The 19120-nt window shown below is 46.4% G+C and overlaps 1 protein-coding gene across 5 annotated transcripts in view; it reads right to left on the bottom strand.

The window, feature by feature from the left end:
- Positions 1-219: 219 nt before the first annotated feature.
- EML1 (EMAP like 1) overlaps positions 220-19120 on the bottom strand; it is a 139655-nt gene continuing 120754 nt past the window's right edge. For 4 of the 5 annotated variants that reach the window (XM_082620207.1, XM_082620203.1, XM_082620206.1 and 1 more), the window contains 5 exons: positions 5395-5492; positions 5196-5283; positions 3756-3851; positions 2365-2495; positions 220-1798 (listed from right to left, as the gene is read on the bottom strand). In XM_082620207.1, the coding sequence (XP_082476333.1) occupies positions 1673-1798; positions 2365-2495; positions 3756-3851; positions 5196-5283; positions 5395-5492 (539 nt within the window). In that variant the 3' untranslated portion in view covers positions 220-1672. The remainder of the gene's footprint in view (positions 1799-2364; positions 2496-3755; positions 3852-5195; positions 5284-5394; positions 5493-19120) is intronic. The other variant, XM_082620204.1, reaches the window with a different exon arrangement.

Here is a 19120-nt window from a genome sequence, read left to right as displayed (position 1 = left end):
TGCTGTGCCCTGGGTTCAATCCCTGGTCAGGGAACTGAGATCCCACAAGCCACGTGGGGTGGCCAAACCCAACAACAACAACAAAAAGCTGAATTCTTTATAGTTATCTAATCTGATGAATGCTTACACACCATAGGCAAACTGCTGTTTTATTTGCAAATGACCCAGGTGAGAAAAAAAAAATCTGGATATGAAACAGAATATAGTGTGAATCATATCTAATTTTAAATATTTTAATTTATATACTTTCATGATTATAGGTCAATAAGAAATCCACTTTTCAGATTTTATTTCATTATAGAATATATTTGATAAGGATACATACAAACAGAATCATCTTTAATACATATTGTTTACTGGTGCCCGGCATTTCCGCAGCAGGCTGGAGATGTAATAAAAAATGCTTCCCAATGTTCAGCTTCATCGGCCACTCTAAACAACCAGTGCTGTAGAGTTGATGGTTCAGTTCATTTACTTGCCTAGAACAAGTAAAAATCTTAACATTCGTCTTTAAGTCTGTTTATTACTCTTCTATTTTAAAATCTGAGATACATTCCCCAATGTAAACAATAAATTTCAATCTGCCACACAATTGAAATGGATAAGGCCTTCTCTGTTTTACTCATCAGAGCGCAATCTTTTTTCATAGCGTAATAAGCCGTCCATGCACAAAAGACAGGAAAAGAAGCTGCCCTTAGTACCTGGTGGAGCCTTCCAGACTTCTCCCCGCTGCAGGTGTATGGTACACTAGAGAGATATCTTTTTGACTTGGTCTACTTGGTCTTAAAATACAAATATACAATGTCCGTAAGCATTAAAATAGTAAAGCCTAGCCTTACGTATTCATTATGAATTACTAAAATCCTATACAAGTACAATACCATATCATGCCAATTAATATACAGAGGAAGGTGGCTAGTTGTCTCCACCATTCACCAAGGGCCTGTGAACAGGGAACAGAGGGGATGTGATTCGTGTAGGCGTTAAGTGGCTGACTGCATATGGTCAGGCAGACAGTCTAGCTGGAACTCCGAAATGCCTGGGTACCCTGCTGCAATAGTTAAGTTAATCTGGAGTAGAATCTGCTTAACACAAGAAGAATCTGACCCCTTTCTCACCAGCCTCCCAGAGGGAGAACTGAATGAAACCTTAGAAAATGTTAACCAAATAAAGTCTTATTTGCATTTCCTGATTCAGTTGTGCAAATCAGTTATCCATTCTCTTCTCCAACGACTTATCCTTTGAGGATCAGTTAATCAACAGCGATCATGATTCAGTACCTCGTTATCATAAATATGTGACTTAGCAACCTCCATGGTGAAATAGTAAAGCCTATATACAATCTTTGAAAAGGCATTCTGTGACCGTTTTTGAAGAGTTCATAGAAAAGTTATGAAGGATACACCAGTCACTTCTCGATGACACCGTAATGTAAACCTTGGCATCTTTTTTATATTAAGTGTTTTATATATTGTACAACAAAAGAGAGACCTGAATGGCTGACCTGCTGTGATGCTCACCAATCCACTAAGCTAAGGTAACCAGTAAAGGGCGTAATTTTCCTGAGGTTTGTGAGAACTCTTCAAACAAAGCAGAAATCACAGTGACCGAGCGAGCGAGACTCGAGTCTGTACCTCCTGGCCCGTTCTGCTCCCCGGGGGTCTTGCTGGGACTAAATGACCCGCCACTGCATGATGCTTGTGTCTTTGCCGCCAGTGGAGATGAGGTGGCTGTCGTCACAGAGGAAATCGACGTTGGTGACGTGACTGCTGTGCCCGCTGTACACGTGGCTGGGAGCCTGGGGGAGAATGACATGGAGGGAGCTGAACGCAAAGCCATCGAGGCGGGGCTGGAAGTGCTGGACGTCTACATTCGTGCCAAACCACATGGAGCCCCTGTACATTGAGAATCTGGTCTGCAGGGGACGGATGCGGGCAGGGAGAGGTTCAACCCCAGAGGCTGCACCAGGCACAAGCCGGCCCAAAGGAGGGAGGACAGGATGCAGGGGTGGAGGGGAGGGTCTTCTAGGAGGAGGGTCAGGTCTGGGAAGAACGAAGAGGGGTGTTCCAGGCACTGGTGTGGGCTCGGCTCAGCAGGGCTGGAGCAGAGGGAGCCGTGGTGGACAGCAGAGGGGGGCGGCCCACGAAGTGCAGAGGCGGACAAGCCAGCACCACGTGGGGGGGCGGGGTTCTTCCTGGAGGGCAGTGGAGGGGGGCCTGAAGTGCTCTGGGGCAGCCGAATGACGGTCACCCCTGCATTTGTGACTGGTGGCATCACTCACAGCACCTTTCTATTCAATTACCAACAGGCCAGGCGGTAAGTGTGCCCCGTGGGGTAAGGCTAGAGAAGAAGATGCGCGTTTACCCTGAACTGCGAGCAGGGGTAGGAGAAGAGGTGCACTTTGCCAAAGTCATCACCGGTTGACAGGAGTTTTTTCCCGTGGGCCCGACAGGCGGCATTGATGTCGGTTCCGTCCGAGCCTTCTGGCCACACTCCTAAAACAAAGACCCCAGACAGAGCACTGGAAATACCAGGACACAGGGCCACACTGTGTGGGGACTGGCCATCGAACTCCCACGAAAATAGAAATGTCCCAGATTTAGAGACCAGGCCCAAGGAACGCTTCGTCTCAGATCATCTCCCTGCAGGCTGTTCCGGGAAACCCTCACTGCATATACTGTTCTGCTGCATGAGAGTCGCAGTGACAGGCCTTTGGGGCTTCCACCTCTTTCAGGCCCCTTCTTGACGCTACAGCAGAAAGCAGGCCAGAATCCCTGGTTCTAGACATGATGGCTTTCTTTATTCCCAAAGCATCTGATGGGAAGCTGACTAGTTCTAAGCCTGCAGTTTCCTAACTTTTCTTTTTTGGGGGTAACTCTTTACATATGAGAGGCCCTCCAAAGGGCTTTTTAACTCTGGGACTGCCTGTGTGTTTCAGGCGTTCCTTAGTGTCAGCCCTTCATGGCTGCTGTCTGCCTGGTGGCACTGGGCAGGTGGGGTGTCTGCTCACTGTGGGCTGGGTGATGCAGCAGCTCTGACTCCACAGCCCTGTGCCCAGGTGGGCCTGGGGTGTGGTCTGGGGGATGGGATCTCCTGACCATTGTTTCAGGAAACCCTGTTGGTCCCAATAACTTTGGATATGAGAGAGCTGCATGCACATCATTTTCTTAACAGGCAGATCTAGAGTAAACCCAGGGCGTCCTAGCATTCAACACCAGAAGATGGTAAAACGCCAGCCCTAAGGGAACTTATGAACTTCTGGCCAATTTACTGACTTACGGTCATACATAAAGAGATTATAAGTACTGCCTTTTCTTTTTTATTCTACTAAATTGTGGCAATTTATTTTAGACCATTTATAAACATCTTCCTAATCTAAACTTTGAAGGAGGTGAAAAATTTAGTTTAAGGGCCAAAAAGATACAATCACTCTAACAAATGGTAAATAAACTGATCGGGTACCATCTGGTCCATTTATTGAGGATGCTTGGCACTACCTCACATAGCGTTCTAGAGAATTATCTCAGGACCCACTTCATACGAGAGAAGAGGGTTCTGGTTCCTCTCGCCTGGCCATAGCTGGGCAAGCCCTGGCCCTTCCCCAGGGCTGCGGGGAGTGTGTCCTGTGTCCTGTGGGGCCCACAGGGTAGCAGAGCAGTTTGAAGCTGACCAAGAGATTTTATTACTATTAGAAAGTCATTCTAAAAGTAGATACATCCTATGTTTGAACAGAATGAAAGGCGCAGAAACCTTACCAAAGACGTGGAATCCCAAAGTGCAGGTGTATGTGGCCCATTCAATGTCTCTCGTAGTTTCCACACTTACGACTTGCTTACAAGCAGAGGGAATCCCTGGAAAGGCAAATGCAGGTCTGGTGACATCAGTGCCAAAGCCCCCTCTCCTTCTCGGGCAAGGCTGGGCCCTCGGAGCCAGGCCCCATCAGCTACAGAGCCCTCTGAGAGGGGGACACCATCCACCTCCCAGCTCCGCAGGGACCGTGCTCACTGCCCAAGGCCCAGGGCCTCAGTGGGGACCCCTCTTCCGTTTCTTCTCATCTCCTTCTCTGGGTCTGTTCCCCCAGTCTGGCTTCTTTTCTTTGACCACCTCTGGTTCTGAGGCCCCTGTCTGCTCACTGTTCCCCTGGATACAACTCCACCCCCTGCTGTCAGGCTCCCTAGCCCTCTCCCAACATACACTTGGGCATGTGCGCGCACGCGCGCACGCACGCGCGCGCACACACACACACACACACATCCCTTCAGCTCCGAGTTAGGAATGGAAGCTTACGGAAACCAGTTATACCAAGTACCTGTGGCGTTGCAGGTGATTTGTTTGTTCCCGTTAAACTCTCACTAGTGGAGTATGAGACCATGTCTGAGAAGATTCTAGACCCATGGCCTGTCCCTGCAAACCATCCCCCATGTCTGCCCCACATCAGGCAGGGCCTTCTGTCCCGCCGGAGGGAGGCCCCTTTGCTCTACCGCCAGCAGCCCTGCCCAGGCCTGCTCCTCAACAAGGGGGGGCCACCTCCCCACCCACTGGCTCTTGATGCCTGTGGCCTTGTATCTGAGATGATATTTCCTCTTCCTTAAAGTGGGACAAGCCAGAAAGTGCTGTGGGTCACCTGAGAGCCTGTGGGTGAAGCACACTGCACTTGCTGGTACCTTCCACCGGGGCAGAGACCAGGCCCTCCTCTGCCCTGGGACCCTGCACTTGGCACGCGGTGGGTGCTTGCCAGATGCTGGAGGAAGCAGCGCACGGCACGTAGCACGCGCTCGGCAAGCGCAGCCTTCATCATTCACGCCTCCCCTGCGCGGCCCTGCTGGGGCTCAGACCTGGCCGGGAGGGGCTGAGGGAGGAGGAGGGGCCCAGGGGGCTACTGGGTCTCTGCCCGTGAGGGTGATGCCTTCACGAGGGGCCATCCCTCTCGCCAGGACAGCTCTGACCCACTTTCTCTGCTTCTCCCTGCAGGGCCCCGCCTTCTCCTCCTGGGGGCCCGAACCCCAAGTATCTCAGTGCCAAGATGGGGGTGTCCAGCCCAACTCCTGTACTGTGCAGAGGAGGGGCCCAGGCCCAGAGACGCCATCATGTGTCCAAGTTGTATGGGGCGTGGGTTTTTGCAGGAGGCCCCATTTGGTCTCAGAGTGAAGGTTCTACGTGATCTGTACCCAGGCCACACCTGGGGAACCACTCACAGTAAAGGATTTCATAGTCTCCGGAATTCGACACGAGGAATTGTGAGTTCACAGACCAGTCCAGGTGAGTGATGAAGCTGGAATGACCCTGGGAGAGAACACACTGGGTGAGTTTCACTTGCCTTATAGATTCCCACCCACACTGTCGTGACGTGACAAACAACTGCACAGACCCATGAGGAGTGACCAGCACGCTCACCGAGCACTTGCCGACCCGTGCGTACTTCCTCCCGTTGTCACTGACTCCGTATATGTAGATGCAGTTGTCATGGGAGCCTATTGCTAAGAAATTCCCATCTGCGAAAACACGCGGGATTACGTTTCAGTTGTTAAGAATAAACATTTTATCAATTACAAGCGATAATGCTAGTGGCCATTACAGAGTTAGAGAAAACAGCCACGAATTATTTCAAAGAGACAAAATTTGCTTTTAAATCAATCCTATACCACTTCCAAAGCTATCTTTTGAAAATCCACATCTGATCAGATTCTGCCCCTTAAAAAACCTTCCCTGGCTGTCCCCACTGCTGAAGGATCAAGACTCAGGTCCTCAGTGGGGCCCCCAAGGCCCTCCAGGATGTGGCCACATCATTCCTCACTGAACAGACCGGGTTCTCTCAGGCCTCTGGCACACTTCCTCCTGCCCCCCCCACCTGGAAAGCCCTCCCCTCACCTCTGTGCACACTGCCCCCTCCCCCGCCTGGAAAGCCCTCCCCCTCACCTCTGTGCACAGAGCGCCCCCCATCCCCCCCATTCCCCTCCCGCGCCCCGCCTGGAGGGCCCTCCCCCTCACCTCTGTGCACACTGCCCCCTCCCCCAACCTGGAGGGCCCTCTCCCCTCACCTCTGTGCACACAGCGCCCCCCCATCCCCCCCCCCGCCCCACCCGTAAGGCCCTTCCTGCTGCTCTTCCAGTGGGCCATAAGTTAGCATCTCCTTTACCCAGGTTTCTGGCATCAGGAAAGCTTAAGGAATCGGGCCGTGATGCTCGTGTAGAAACACAAGGGAAGGAGCTCACTGTAATGTAAAAGCAGAGCAGTCCCTGTCGCTGGCAGATGAACCTGCCAAGTGTGAAGCCAAAGTGGGGAGGCCCAGGATGTACTGGGACGGAAGCGGGGCCTGAGAGACTAATCTGGAGGAGGTCAGACCTTCCTGGGGCCAGGAACCGGAAGGAAGGAGAAAGGAACCACGTGGGGGGCGGACAACCTGCACCCAGAATGGAGCCTAGAGAAGGGAGGGTCTCTGCCCATGAGCTCGGGGACAGCAAAGGTGTCCCTCCTCTCACTGAGCGCCAGTTCCTCCATCCACGAAGCATGGCACCTTCTCATCGAAATTCAGAGGATTCCCTTGGACAATGTCTGTAAAGGTCCTAGCGGTCACTGGCACATCATGAGGTCAGTAAGGGTTCTCCCCCCACCTCTTCCCCCTGGTTTTCCTTCTCGCAAGGTAGGAAGACCTACAGGAAATAGCATGGCCTGGCGCCATCAGGAAATGGTATTTTCGGAAGTCTTGTCCAATGCCTGGTCAAAATCAAGGTGTTGGCAAGTCAGAGTTAGCCTGTCCAAAGCAGGACTCGTGAGGGGGTGGGGTAAATGGGCTGAGGACTGCTGAAGCTGGGGGCGGGCCACCTTCTGCTGCTGATGGTTCTAGAGAAGGCCAGGGAGCTGCCCGGCAGACCACCTGCACTTGATCCTCCAGCTGATCAAGCCCTGACAATAATCATGATGATGACAGTAAACAGTAAATGCTAACAAGAATTACTATCAAATAATTATAAGAGTCGACATTTGTTGAGTAATTACTATGTACGAGTACTATTCTAAACTCTTCCTGTATTAACTTACTTAATCCTCATAGACCCCTGTGAGGTAGATATTATCTCCAATTTTCAGGAGAGGAAACTGAGGCATGGATGGTAAAGTAACTTGCACAAGGTCACACAGGTTTATAGAAGCTGGGATTCGAACCCAGCAGTCTGACCAGAGCCTGAGCATTTCTTTGCTAAATGCCATTGCCCCTGTGACAAAGAATAAGGGTGAAGAACAGCTGAAAATCTGATAAATGATGTACGCATCCTGGCTTGTACACTCTTTTTTTTTAACATCTTTATTGGAGTATAATTGCTTTATAATGTGGTGTGTTAGTTTCGGCTTTATAACAAAGTGAATCAGCTATACATATACATATATCCCCATATCCCCTCCCTCTTGCGTCTCCCTCCCACCCTCCCTATCCCACCCCTCTAGGTGGTCACAAAGCACCCAGCTGATCTCCCTGTGCTATGTGGCTGCTTCCCGCTAGCTATCTACTGACTTGTACACTCTTAAGCACAACGATCTTTAGATAAGAACCACCTTATCATTTGTTAACTCTAAAATAATGAGCTCTCGGGCTTCCCTGGTGGCGCAGTGGTTGAGAGTCCGCCTGCCGATGCAGGGGACACGGGTTTGTGCCCCTGTCCGGGAGGATCCCACGTGCCGCGGAGTGGCTGGGCCCGTGAGCCGTGGCTGCTGGGCCTGCATGTCCAGAGCCTGTGCTCCGCAACGGAAGAGGCCACAACAGTGAAAGGCTCACGTACGGCAAAAAAAAAAAAAAAAAGAACTCTCCTTCATCATGGAACCATTTGTTATGATTTTGCCTCCTCCATCTTTTATGATTTGGGCCACTCTAAGTACCTCATAAGTGAAATCATACAATATTTGTCTTTTGGTGACTGGCTTATTTCACTTAGCATGATGTCAAGGTTCTTCCACGTTGTAGCATGTGTTAGGGTTCCCTTCCTTTTTAAAGCTGAATCATATTCCACTGTATATCACATTTTACTTATCCATTCATCTGTTGATGGACACCTGGATTTCCTCCATGGTTTGGTTATTGTCAATAGTGATGCTATGAACATGGGTGTACACATACCTCTTGGAGACTCTGCTTTCAATTCTTTTGGGTATGTATCCAGAAGTGGAATTGCTGGACCATATGCTAATTCTACTTTTAATTTTGTCACGAACTGCTGTGCTGTTTTCTGCGATGGCTGTACCATTTCACACTCCCACCAACAGTGCACATTTCTCCACAGCCTCACGGACACTTGTTGTTTTCTGTTTTTTGTTGTTTTTTTTTTTTTTTTTTTGCGGTACACGGGCCTCTCAGTATTGTGGCCTCTCCCATTGTGGAGCACAGCCTCCGGACGTGCAGGCTCAGCGGCCACGGCTCACGGGCCCAGCCACTCTGCGGCATGTGGGATCTTCCCGGACCGGGGCACGAACCCGCGTCCCCTGCATCGGCAGGCGGACTCTCAACCACTGTGCCACCAGGGAAGCCCCATATCTGTTTTTAAAGATGAATGAAAAATAGGATTTCACAATCTCCCTTGGCAATTCACTTCTAAGAGCCTAATGAGATTGTAATTTCTCCTTAAACTTTGAAATACAAAGTTTTCATGTAACGGTTTAAGCTCATTCATAAATATGTAGTAAAACTCTCTGCCTAATACATCAAAACCAAGCAGTTTCAGTCACTATGCTAATCAAAGGCCAAATGAAACCCAAGTGCCGCCTATTTCTCGGACCTCCAGAGTACTTTCTCATCCTGTGAACCACATCCTCTCACCCGTAAACTCTCTATGCCTCACCCCCAGCTCTCTCAGAGACTACAAAATTCCTAAACTTACTCGACTAAAAGAAGCGGGCATTTGGTCCCAGAAAAAAATCAGCTGGAGGACTGACTCATAAGAACAGAGAGCAGGGGTCTGGTCACCTGGAGGAGAAAGATAACACTATAGCCAGGTTCACTGACTGCCTCTTTACAAGGTTTGGGGATGGGCTTCCACACAGCTCATAACTAAGTCCAACAGTATTTTAGGAGCAGGGAGAATTTGTCCAGCTGTGCAAATGACAAAACTGAGGTTCAGTCACTTGCCTAAGACGACACAGCTAAGTGCGTGGCACGGCTTGACCTGGGCTGGAAGGACGAGTGAACTGTGGGCATGGGAGACAGTGCACCAGGTGGGAGCACAGCAGGGTCTCCAGGGTAGCTGTATGGCTGCTGTGCATCCGCCCTGCTTGTCACACGGGGCAGGTGATTTGGGGCTCTGCAGGAGACTGCTGCACCTGTATGGGGAGCATGCCTGGTGGAGTGCAGGCTTGGGGACGTTGTGTGGGCAGGAGAGAGGTTGGCTAGGTGGCAGGGGCTGCATCCCAGCGGGTCTCTAGTCCCACCTGGGCAGCAGAGGCGGGATTCGATGCTGGGGTGATGCAAGTGAACACCAGATTCTGATTCATTCTTATAAAAGCAGAGAAACTCCACGTCTCAATGATACTGATAAGATTAAAGAAGAGATCAGTATAATCACATGAGCAATGCATTAATCCATTGTGATCTTCCCTTTTTCATCTTCACGTTTAGGGTTTTAGATTTTTTTTTATTATTATTTTTATTTTTATTTTTTTTTTGCGGTACGCGGGCCTCTCACTGCTGTGGCCTCTCCCATTGCGGAGCACAGCCTCCGGACGCGCAGGCTCAGCGGCCGTGGCTCACGGGCCCAGCCGCTCCGCGGCATGTGGGATCTTCCCGGACCGGGGCACAAACTTGTGTCCCCTGCATCGGCAGGCAGACTCCCAACCACTGCGCCACCAGGGAAGCCCCTAGGGTTTTAGATTTTTAATCCAAGTTTCAACAGGTTGAAACTAGACCAGGCAGGCTAAGTATTTGCAGTTGGGCTTAACGAACATGAAATTATCTTCTTCCAATCTCCATTCTCCTTTTAAAAAATTTACAAATTTAATCCAATCCAAACTCCATTGGTCCGCTGACAAAGTGCCCTGTAAGGTTCCTGATGTGCATGTCAAGTTTGAGAACTGTCCCTACTACAGTTCTATATTTAATGAACCTATGAGGGGGCTGGCAATCGTAGTTGACTACGGTTTCAGTAAAAATTCACATAACATTAGCTTATTAGCATTAGGCCACCTTATGTAAGATATTTCATAAATGAAAACATGTAATAAAATGTGACTGAAATGGTTACCAGATGATCCATAGAAATGCTCTAGGTCTGTGGTTCTCAGGATGCTAAAGAACCCCTCCCTCCACAAGCCCATGCACTCTGGGCGACTCTAATGCACGCCAAAGGCTCGGCTTCACTGGCTCCCAGCGTGCACCTGTGTCTGGGACTATCGCTCTGAACCTCCCACTTCAACCAAAGGCCACATACAGATTATCAGCCATTGAAACCTGGACCTCTCACTAGTGCCTGCGGAATTGAGAAATTATCTGAAAGATTCAGTTCTCAGCCCATACAGTTAACTTCAGGAAGCAACTGCTCACCTCTCACCCGCCCTGCACAACATAACACCAACCTTAAAGAGGATTTACAAAGCAGTCTCACTTCCACCTGAGCTCATCCCACACACCCCATCTGCAGCAGCAGGTAAGTGTCTGCTAGCGAAGAAATGTGATCATGCTGAAGTCTGGGGAAGGCATTCTGGCTTATTCATGATTTAACTCGAATTTTAGGCTAGCTAAAACAGCCTATTTGTGGCCTATCAAACATACACCGTACATCTGCTTTACTCACTAAAGAAAAGGGTGCATTGACCAGAAGTAAAGAATATCTACGTTAAAAATAAAGATTAGGGCTTCCCTGGTGGCGCAGTGGTTGAGAGTCTGCCTGCTGATGCAGGGGACGTGGGTACGTGCCCTGGTCCGGGAAGATCCCACATGCCGCGGAGCGGCTGGGCCCGTGAGCCACGGCCCCTGAGCCTGCACGTCCGGAGGCTGTGCTCCGCAACAGGAGAGGCCACAGCAGTGAGAGGCCCGCGTACCACACAAAAAAAATAATAATAAATAAAAAATAAAGACTAAATGCCTCTCTTCCTGGGATGCCAGTGCTGGTCCTCCCTCAATGATGAGATTCCTTTTCCAGGCACCAGGTGCCGTCCTGACTTGCTGTGCATGTGCTGTTCTGTTTTTCTTTTTAAACCTTGAAGAAATGTATCCCTGACTTGTTTGAAGTTCTTTGTTCTGACGCGATATAAAACTGCTGAAACCATGCTTCTCTGGAGCAGTGCCTCAGAATTATCTGAGAGGCTGTCTCCTGGGCTATGGTCCTCACTTTGGCTCAGTTCTATGCCTATTAGAGATTGGCTTATTGAATATTTCCATCTACAATGCTTGGCATAGTTGGCAGGATATCAGAAAAACCCACGTGGGGTCACCTGGAGTCTACTTTTCTCCCCCCAGCCTTTGATATTTATTTATTTATTTATTTATGGCTGCATCGCGTTTTAGTTGAGGCACGTGGGATCTTTCGTTGTGGCGCACAGGATTCTCTCTAGTTATGGCGCGTGAGCTCCAAGGAGCATGGGCTCTGTAGTTGCAGCACGTGGGCTCTCTAGATGAGGCTTGCAAGCTCAGTAGTTGTGGCGCACGGGCTTAGTTGCCCTGCGGCATGTGGTATCTTGGTTCCCTGATCAGGGATCGAACCTGCGTCTCCTGCACTGTAAGGTGGATTCTTTACCACTGGACCACCAGGGAAGTCGCTGGAGTCTCCTTTGGATGGATGCTGGGTAGCAAGCATGGACCCTTTGAGCCCCCCAGCTTCACAGCACTCTTGAGGTTGGTTGGTTTGGTGAGTTTTTCCTGATGTCTGGATCTTCTTGTATGAAGTGGCAGTCCATGACTTCTATTTGAGCTGTTACCTTAAGACCTGGACTCTTAAGGGGGTACCAGTACATTTCCTAGGTGAAAGGAACCTAGCGGGAAGTTCCAGGCAAGGGATCTAGATGGAGTGTCCAGGTAAGAAACCTAGAAGGAATTTCCAGGCAGGAAAGGCCTAGAAGGAACTTTGGGGTAAACTGAGTTGGTTGACTTTTTTAAAAATGTGGCTTAAAATTGGAAGGATTTGTACTGTATAATAAAATGAAACTAAAATAAATCAGGAAATTGCGCTTCTAACGCCTAATGGCTCCAAGACAGGCCAGCCACTCCCTGGAACTCCGGCTGGCTTCTACAACTGTAGAAATGATCTAGCTCTAAAATGGCCAGAATGGGACCCTTTTGACATTCTAAAACTGAGTTTTGCATGTGCAATTAAAGAAAGCTGGCTCAGGCTTCCCTGGTGGCACAGTGGTTGAGAGGTAGCCTGCCGATGCAGGGGACGCGGGTTCGTGTCCCGGTCCAGGAGGATCCCACATGCCGCAGAGCAGCTGGGCCCGTGAGCCATGGCCGCTGAGTCTGCGCGTCCGGAGCCTGTGCTCTGCAACGGGAGAGGCCACAGCAGTGAGAGGCCCGCGTACCGCAAAAAAAAAAAAAAAAGAAAGCTGGCTTGATAAAACATTTTTTTTTCAAAATTCTGACCTGAGAGAATAAAAGTACTCCTTTTTATGCTTGAATAAAAGTATTCAAGCAAACTTGAAGGTATAACTCTTATCACGTCCTTGAAATGCAAGCACAGCCCACACTGCCTGAGACCACAGCCTTGGCTCAACTAGTATAACCTAAAACTGCAGAAAAGGGGAAATGAGACCTTTAAAAACTCAAGCAGGAAAACTCTGAGATCTCTGTCTGTCTATCTGGATGTGTGTATGTCTGTATGTACATTATAAATATAACATGTTTCTACCTCCAAATGATATTATCAAAATTAATTTGAAAAAGAGCTCTATTTAATTGACTTCGAAGTAAGTGCTTACCAATGAAATATTTCTAACTATAACAAGTAACTAACCCCTCACATTTTTTAAGTATCATATGATCCAGGATTAATCTTTAATAAATGAAAATAAGTTTAAGTTGTTGGTTTGGTTAATACAGACACGTCTTTAAGTCACCAACATTAAGTGTAATACTTTTATTATACCTAGGTTTATTGAAAGTCAATTAAGGGACTTCCCTGGTGGTGCAGTGGTAAAGAATCTGCCTTCCAATGCAGGGCACGCGGGTTCGATCCCTGGTCAGGGAATTAAGACCCCACATGCCGCGGTGCAGCTAAGCCCGTGCACCACAGCTACTGAGCTCGTGTACCTCAACTGGAGCCCGTGTGCTGCAGACTACAGAGCCCATGAGCCTTGGAGCCTGCGCGCCACTAGAGAAGAGAAAAAAAACCCCGCACACCACAACTAGAGAGAAGCCTGCGCACCACAGCGAAGAGCTGGCGCACCACAACAAAAGATCCCGAATGCCTCAACGAAGATCCTGCGTGCCGCAACTAAGACCCGACGCAGCCAGAAAAACCCAAAAAAAATCTTTTTTTTTTTTTTTGCTGTACGCGGGCCTCTCACTGCCGTGGCCTCTCCCGTTGCGGAGCACAGGCTCCGGACACACAGGCTCCGCGGCCATGGCTCGTGGGCCCAGCCGCTCCGCGGCATGTGGGACCTTCCGGGATCGGGGCACGAACCCGTGTCCCCTGCATCGGCAGGCGGACTCTCAACCACTGCGCCACCAGGGAAGCCCCCAAAAAAATCTTAAAAAAGAAGTCAATAAGCTCATGTTATCTCTGTTCCAAAACTTGTCAACAAGAAAATTAACTTGGTATGATGATGTTTTCATAAGTAGGGAAATAGAGATACATGAGATAAGAGTTTTTAGGTAAACTCTTTAAGAATAATTATGTTTTATATATAGTACGTTTACTTAAAAATAGTTCCTCCAGATTTTGGTAACTTGGAACTTTAGAGTTTTGCTAAGTTAATATAAATTATGGAAATTCATTAAATATACAGATCATTTCCAAATAAGATAAAATACTAAAACATTAATTGCTAAGCAAATCTAAGTTTACCTCTTTGTCTTATTAGAGAAAAACTAAAGATGTTTGGGTTTATTGGACACACATCTTATACCACATTGAGAAAAGAAATTACGCTATAAGAAGATGTATGTTTCTAGACGTTATAGAAAATTTTCATAAGTTTGCCAATCGGGAAATGTTAATATGAGAAACAGTTCACAATTGTTTGCTTCTTGGTTTTTGCTAGAGATTAATGTTTTTTAAGGGTTAAAAATTATATATGTAATTCATGCTACTAGAAATATTAAGGGAAATATTTCAGTATACAAGGAAAATAAGATGTGTGTTTTCAGTAAAAGAAGATATGGAATGGAAATGCATTTTGTTAAGGGAAAAGAAAGTGATTTTGTCCTGAAGCATCTCAAAGAGAGATATTAAACTAATTAGGTTTATTTGGTATGTTAAATAACATGGGAAGCATGGTCAAATAAAAGATAACATTAAGCCTTTTTTATGTTCTGTCTATATAAGTATATATTATAGGTGTTCCAGAAATTATATGAAATTCTTGGAAATATTATATGTCCCGACATAAAATGCTATTTGTCATCAAAATTGAGGCTCACACTAAAGGGACTGAACCCAAGTATTAGGGAAATACTCCAGCTGACTTTCAGGCAAAGGCAACGACAAAATCTGTAAAGATTATGTAACGATGTAGATACAAAAAATTTTCTGCTTCTATAAAAGTTAACCCCCCATTGTTAGACTTTTGCCATCCTGACGCTTGTGACATGGCAACAGTCTGCTCCTAAATCAGATAATTAAGATGGGTAGACAATAGCTGTGAGTTAAAACAGCCCGGGCTATGGGAAACCCATGACGGTTGCTTGGCTCTCCCTGCTCCCTGGAAAACCCCATTGTTGTTTGATGGGTTAAAGCCGTTTCTGCTGCAAGGCTAATGTCCTCACAATGACAAAGGAACTGTTAGAAATTGTGTTTTCCACTTGGGATATACTTTCCACAATCTCCAGTGATCAAAGGCACCCATGTCGTTGGGAAAATCATATAAGCCTTAACAAAAACCTTACAAATTTCTTGAAATCATCACTGTCACTATCACCCTCAATCGTCAGGCAAGGTCAACAGAACTGATGGAAAAACTGGACTCAAGTGGAACAAAAATTAATTACATGGGATTGAATGAACTGATAAATATTATAATTTTTGTGACTTTCATCTAAAATATTACTGGCTTTTAATCTTTGTTTTCCAGATAAGGGAACCTTTCCCCTTAAGCTAATTATGACTTACAGCAATTTAGTAAATTATACCTTTGTAAACAGAATTGAAGCATTTATCTTTTCTCTCTACCTGACCTCTCCAGAATTTGGAAACTCTTAGGTTCCCAGCAGCCTTTCCAGGTGAATAAGGAAGGCCCCTTCCTGGCAGGTGCAGCAACCTCAAGATATTTTGGACCTTGAGAAAAGAGGAATTCACCTAAGTCTGTAGGTATTGCAGGCAGAATCTAATGGCAAGTCTTTGGTGTGGCTTTCCTGGCTTTGAGAGGGCTTTTGAAAGTTCAATTTGAGATTCCCTATGAAAAGTTCCAGCAAAGCCAAATTTAAAAGAGCCTATATGATCAATTACATTTATGTAAGTAATCAGGCCAAGTTTACTGAAACCAGAAATATTTTACAAACAATTTAGTCTTAATTTGACTATATTTGGTAAAAATGAGGATTATCTATTTATTTAATACAAAATTGTATGTATCTATTTAAAAGCCTGCATTTTCTTCCCTGGACTTAAAGCACAGCATGTTGAATCCTGGCCATATGACTTAATACGAAATTTCTCTTTACTCACGCGTGAATTTGGGGTGGGGATGGGCATCAGATTAAGTTCTTTCTTTTCATCCTTAAGATTATTTCAAGGTCAAGTTATTTGCTTTGTTAGTTTTTCAAATACTTCTTAGCTAAAATGAGGATAATTTAGAAAGAAAAATTATGTTTCAATAATATACCTTTGTGGATATTGAGGTTTTATATATATTGAGGTTTCTGTATTTACTACCTATATCCAAGATGCTTCTTTGTTGCTATGTTACATTAAAGTTTAACTGAATTATTAACAGGATATTCTAAGCTTGTTTCTGAAGCTGATGACAGTTATTTATCTTTGGATGAAGATCAGATGCACCATGACCTGCACCCAGGAGATTATGAATACTGTAAAAGACATTTTTTAAAAAACTCTCTCTCCAACCTAGATGGAAGGACCCTTATCAGGTACTCTGCACAGTGAAAGTGAAGGGAATTGACTCCTGAACTCATAGTCCCCACTTAAAAAGGGCCTCCACACCAGACTGCTCTATAGAGAGGACTGCTAACCTCAAACTCACCTTAAAACAACCATCAAGCCAGGTAGAGAAGATGACAGCAACAGTAGACAGGGGGCCCACAAGTCCAGACTAGGTCGGGAAGACCCATCCTACTGGTTCAATTGAACTGTTTACTAAATGTTTGTCTCCCTATCAAAATTGAAGGTTACTGTTTTACTTTTAGCTATATTTTTGTCCCAATGTTCAGGATGGAAAACAAAATCTTTAGTAAAGTTATCACAGAGTATAGCTACTGGGGGAAAATCTAACCAATTGGTGGATCTGTGGTCAAATTCCTTGGTCAATACAAGACCGATATAAGCCCCTCATAATACGTATCACTGACTGTTCAGGTTTTCCTAATGTGACCACTCACCCAGACTAACCTCTCTCTGGCCTGATCTTTGCTCTGCTTTACAGATGATTATCATTTTCATAACGTGTATTATTGTTCTTTTCCTAGCCATCAAGTTACTCATGACATATATCACTGCTTGCTTTAAGCCTACTGCTAAAAGCACATGTACAATGTTTGCATGACAATTTGATACAACTGAACAAATATACAGCCTATAAAATATTTCCCAATTAGCATACCTCTGTACTTGTTCACTATGTCTGCTTAGTTTCCCCCTATGTGGATAACTAGGCAAATCTCCATACATATATAAACAACAAAAAAGAGACCAAGCACCAAGGGACATGATGGACACAGGGCAGGCAGCAACCACCCTGACATCAAAGGACAAACATTTTGATCGTCAGTGCTTTCTATTGAAAGATTTATGATCAAAAGAGGCAATTAACGCAAAAATTTTCACATACTGAGACATGGAGAAGTCATTCTGGCTTATACATGATTTAACTTGAATTTTACACTAACTAAAACAGTCTGTTTGGGGCTTATCAAACATACGTCAAACATACACCTGCTTTAATCATTAAAGAAAAGGGTGCACTGACCAGAAGTAAAGAATGTCCATGTTAATTTACATTCCCGCCAACAGTGCAAGAGGGTTCCCTTTTCTCCACACACTCTCCAGCATTTATTGTTTCTAGATTTTTTGATGATGGCCATTCTGACTGGTGTGAGGTGATACCTCACTGTAGTTTTGATTTGCATTTCTCTAATGATTAGTGATGTTGAGCATCCTTTCATGTGTTTGTGGGCAATCTGTATATCTTCGAACCTAGGGCCAGGACAGGAATAAAGACGCAGATGTAGAGAATGGACTTGAGGACACGTGGAGGGGGAAGGGTAAGCTGGGATGAAGTGAGAGAGTGGCATGGACATATATACGCTACCAAATGTAAAACAGATAGCTAGTGGGAAGCAGCCGCATAGCACAGGGAGATCAGCTCGGTGCTTTGTGACCACCTAGAGGGGTGGGATAGGGAGGGTGGGAGGGAGCGCAAGGAGGGGGGATATGCGGATATATGTATATGTATAGCTGATTCACTTTGTTATGAAGCAGAAACTAACACACCATTGTAAAGCAATTATACTCCAAGAAAGATGTTAAAAAAAAAAAGAATGTCCATGTTAAAAATAAGGATCAAATGCCTCCTTTCCTAGGATGCCAAAGCTGTTACTCCTTCAAATGATAAGACTCCCTTCCTAGGCACCAGGTGCCATACTGACTCGCTGTGTACATGTTGATCTGTTTTTTTTTTAACCTTGTAGAAATCTACCCTTGACTTGTTTGATGTTCTTTGTTCTGACAAGACATAAAACTCCTGAAAACCACACTTCTCTGGGGCAGTTCCTCAGAGTTATCTGAGAGGCCGTCTCCTGGGCAACAGTCCTCAGTTTGACTCCAAGAAAGCTCTTTTCTACCCCTATTATAGACTGATTTATTGATTATTTCCCTCGACACTGCCTATGTCACTGACTGCAAAGGCAGCATTTATCACGGTCAAGCCTGGCAGCTGGAGTGTATTGGTCCTTTCCAGCATCCTGGGGGTCAGCTCCACCCATAAAGCTCAAGAATTGTTTGCTTTTCCTCTAGCTGCTGGCACAACATCCAGAACTTGCGTGGGACTGAAGGAATGAGAAAAAAGCCCTCATAGTTTGATGTCTTCTCTTCTTAGCAAAGCACAGCTCAGGGAGCCACTGGGAGATGGCTGCAAATGCAGGCTGGGATTTGGCAGCAGCTTCCTGTGTGGCAGCCTGTGTTTGGGCATCTAAGTGTGTGTGTGTGTGTGTGTGTGTGTGTGTGTGTGTGTGTGTGTGTGTGTGTGTGTGTGTGTGTGTGTGTGTGTGTGTGTGTGTGTGTGTGTGTGTGTGTGTGTGTGTGTGTGTGTGTGTGTGTGTGTGTGTGTGTGTGTGTGTGTGTGTGTGTGTGTGTGTGTGTCTAAAATCTGTAAATACCTGAATCCGAAAAGAAGCCAGCCGGTAATATACAATAGTATAGCCCACGTGCCTGAAAAATCTCGTGTGCACCCAGAAAACTCATAATGATGATCACAGTGTGCTGTGCATCTAGTCAGATGCACTGTAGTTAGTTTGCCTGCATTCATGCATCAACTAATATTCACTGAGCATCTATTCTGTCTATGTATATATTACCTCCTCTTTGTACTCTGTTGCATCTCCTCTCAGCTCAGTGCTGGGCATACAGTGCTGAACAAAACACTATGGGACTGGGGGCCACAGCCCGAGGATCCGGGGCCACCACCACTGCCATTGCTGCTGATGACATCACGTCACCCATGCCATCTGCACAATGCTCTGCCCTTCAGCGAACACGTTCACACCTCCTCTTCTGGTTGAGCCCCACAGTAACTTGTCTGATTTGACAAGGGACAGCTGGCT

This window comes from Mesoplodon mirus (assembly GCF_964341445.2).
Source record: "Mesoplodon mirus genome assembly, chromosome: 4".
NCBI classification, from domain to species: domain Eukaryota; kingdom Metazoa; phylum Chordata; class Mammalia; order Artiodactyla; family Ziphiidae; genus Mesoplodon; species Mesoplodon mirus.
This window is presented reverse-complemented; position numbering and strand designations above follow the sequence as displayed.